The sequence below is a fragment of the Microtus ochrogaster genome, unplaced genomic scaffold (assembly GCF_000317375.1).
Source record: "Microtus ochrogaster isolate Prairie Vole_2 unplaced genomic scaffold, MicOch1.0 UNK136, whole genome shotgun sequence".
Classification (NCBI taxonomy): domain Eukaryota; kingdom Metazoa; phylum Chordata; class Mammalia; order Rodentia; family Cricetidae; genus Microtus; species Microtus ochrogaster.
The window spans coordinates 441,318-444,513 of record NW_004949234.1 but is presented as its reverse complement, the minus strand read 5'-3'; the positions used below and the strand labels follow the sequence as shown (position 1 = coordinate 444,513).

Here is a 3,196-nt window from a genome sequence, read left to right as displayed (position 1 = left end):
TCTGCCCATCTCTTCTTCCAAATGCTCCCTTATGGATCCTCTTTTACCGGATCAGGTCTCCTTGCCTACTGATGTACCTTCCCAGTGCTGGCTCTCCCTTGTGATGGCTCTCCCCAATGTTGGCTCTCCCCAATATTGGCTCTCCCCAATGTTGGCTCTCCCCAGTGTTGGCTCCCCTGGCGCCAAAAGATCAGGTCTTATTGCTGGATGAGTAGCTCATAAACAAAGTGCAGGCAGGCTATAGGAACAAAGGAACTCCCGCCTGCTTGGGTGCCCTGAGGAATCCGACCCAGTGCCCAGACAGGCTGGGCTGTGTGATGGTATGAGTCAAAAGAGGACAGTGAGGCCGAACTGGGGAGGGTTCTGGATGAATGGTGGGTGAGATAGGAAGAAAGATGCAGTATGCAGGGAGTAGAGGCCCTGCAGAGAGCCCAGGAAGGATAGGGGGTTGAGGAACTTCTCGGCTGATCTTTTTTGTATAATACTAGAGTAATTAAGTTTATGTGTACTCCAGGTGCACATACAGGCACAAATATGAATAAGACATCATAAAATATAATAAATAGATTATACCCATAAATAATTTCAAACAAACAAAAAATAATGGAGTATAGATAACGTGTGATGTTCTAGTTTTTTTTTTTATTTTGTTGATACAACTGTGGAGGGGGCCGGGCGTTGGTGGCGCACGCCTTTAATCCCAGCACTCGGGAGGCAGAGGCAGGCGGATCTCTGTGAATTCGAGACCAGCCTGGTCTACAGAGTGAGTTCCAGGACAGGCTCAAAAGCCACAGAGAAACCCTGTCTCGAAAAACCAAAAAAAAAAAAAAAAAAAAAAAAACTGTGGAGGGGGCTGGTGAGATGGCTCAGTCGTTAAGAGCACTGACTGCTCTTCCAGAAAACCCGGGTTCAATTCCCAGCACCCACATGACAGCTCGCAGCTGTCTGTAACTCCAATTCCAGAGAATCTGACATCATTATACCAATGCGCATGAAATAAAGATAAAACAAAGTTTAAAATAAGACGGTGGAGGGAATGGTAGGAGAAGAGGTAGTGGGAACTTGGATTGGTATTTATAATGAAAAAATAGTTTATTTTCTTTTTTAAAAAGATAAATTTTTAAAAAGGAAGAAAAAGTTATTCTCTGAAATATCAAGTCTTCAACAATACCATTTCTGGAAGCATGCTTATGACAACACTTTACTCTCTATGATTTTATTTAGAAAAATTTATATTCCAATTCAAGTAGTGGGATTAAAAGTCATACAAGTATGTTATTGTTTCATTCCTGTAAGTAGAACAGTGGAAATAAGAACCACAGAAATCCTATGTGAAGTGCTGCAGACAGATGAGATTGTCAATACCCACTGCTACAATTTCAAACACAGTGGAGGATCATGTTTAGACAGCCTTCCCATTCTCTGCCACGTGTTCTTTGTTCTGTGTGAAAGCGGGGACTCCTTTTGACTGTCAGCATCTTTCTGCAATATTTCTATTTCTTTTTAATATGGGTATGTTCTAACTAATTTTCTGTACTTAAAGTATGTATGCTTGGAATATCTTCCATTGTTTGGTATGAGTGCCACATATGTATAAAACTCAGTCATCTTGCAGGATATTACTGTGTCCTTGGTTAAGGGAGAAAAATCATAGGTACTCTATAGTGATGAGTTAGAGAGAGGAAAAAATAGGATAGAGAGAGGATTATTTAATTTCTTCCTAGACAAATGACTCTACACGAACTCTGTCCAAAATCCGGTCACATTTGAGAAACAGTTCCAGTGAGTGACTCATAAGGAGGAACAACTGGGGCAGCCCAGCCTCTCACTTCTGCTTCCAGGGAGGTTTATATTATGACTTGTATCACTGTGGGAGGAAACTTACTATACTGTAGACAGTTATAGGTTGCAATATCTTCAGACTCCAGGCTGCTGATGGTGAGAGAATAATCTGTCCCTGACCCACTGCCACTGAACCTCGATGGGACCCCATCATCTAACCTATCTGTATAATAGATCAGGCGCTTCGGAGGTTTCCCTGGTTTTTGCTGGAACCAGTTTAAATAGTTGCTAATGTCCTGACTGGCCCTACAAGTGATAGTGACTCTGTCTCCCACAGATGCAGAGAGGGAGGATGGAGACTGGGTCATCTGAATGTCACCTCTGGCACCTAGGAATAGAGACATGGTAAATTGTCATGAAGGTAAACACAATAAGAAGGACTTCCCTCAAATATAAGTTAACAATATTCACTATGTAACAGTTAAATTGCCATTTTACTCCCCGTTTTACCTGAAAGAAAGAGCAACAGGAGCCCAAGGAATTGAGCATGGGCACTCATGTCCATGCTGAATCCTAACTGCAATGACAGCTGCACAGGATGTAACTGCTATATGAAGAAGTCCTCAAGGCTGTACAGTGAGTGCATGCAAATCATTGGGAACCAGTCAGTACTGTGCACAGCTGCAAGCCTTACTTATCTCAGTAACTGAGCCCAAACACAGTGTCCCCATGCTCAAAGTCATATTATAAAGAAGTTTCCAGAGGATGCATTTCCTTTTGTAGGTTTTAAAATTATAGAGGGCATTTCAGAGATTATTTGAAAAGTTTTAGTATAAATAAACTCTGCTTTTTAATTACATTTTTAATGACATATTGGGAATATAGAAGAATTCTCTGCTGTTAGTAAATATATAACAGAGAAGTAATTATTAAATGTTTACCACAGTAAAATAACCCTTACTGGTTTAAAAAATAATGTGTTTTCCTACTGATTTTTTTTTTGTGAATTTGGAGAAGTCATTTTCTTAAGTTAAATGGATAATTCTTAAATACAACCATTAATAATAAAATAAAAAATCTTAACAGTCTTATCTATGCTTTCTAAAGTAAAAGGTGTAGAAATACACAGTAAATACACATGTAACACCTTTATCCCAACAACATGTGGCACTTGTCACGGTGTTCTGAATCCATGTGTAAATGACGATACCTTGATACCCAGAGACTAAATGAGCACACTTTCTTCCCAGTATAAGATTCTTCATGTTTGTTCACTTTCCTATTAGATCTTTAGTACCCTTGTCCTGGAGGCACCAAAACCTTGGGAGTCTTTCAAAAGCTAATTTTGAAAGGACAGACAGTGTTGCAGCTTGTTTCAGACCCAGCTGGTTTTCCAGAGTCTTAGACTTGAGTA

At 40.2% G+C, this 3,196-nt stretch overlaps 1 gene segment (V, D, J or C); it reads right to left on the bottom strand.

Annotated features, from left to right (window-relative positions):
- Positions 1-1,847: 1,847 nt before the first annotated feature.
- LOC101988047 lies at positions 1,848-2,347 on the bottom strand. The segment is given in 2 exon segments: positions 1,848-2,170; positions 2,293-2,347. Coding segments are annotated over 2 exon segments (378 nt in total).
- Between the last annotated feature and the right edge of the window lie 849 nt (positions 2,348-3,196).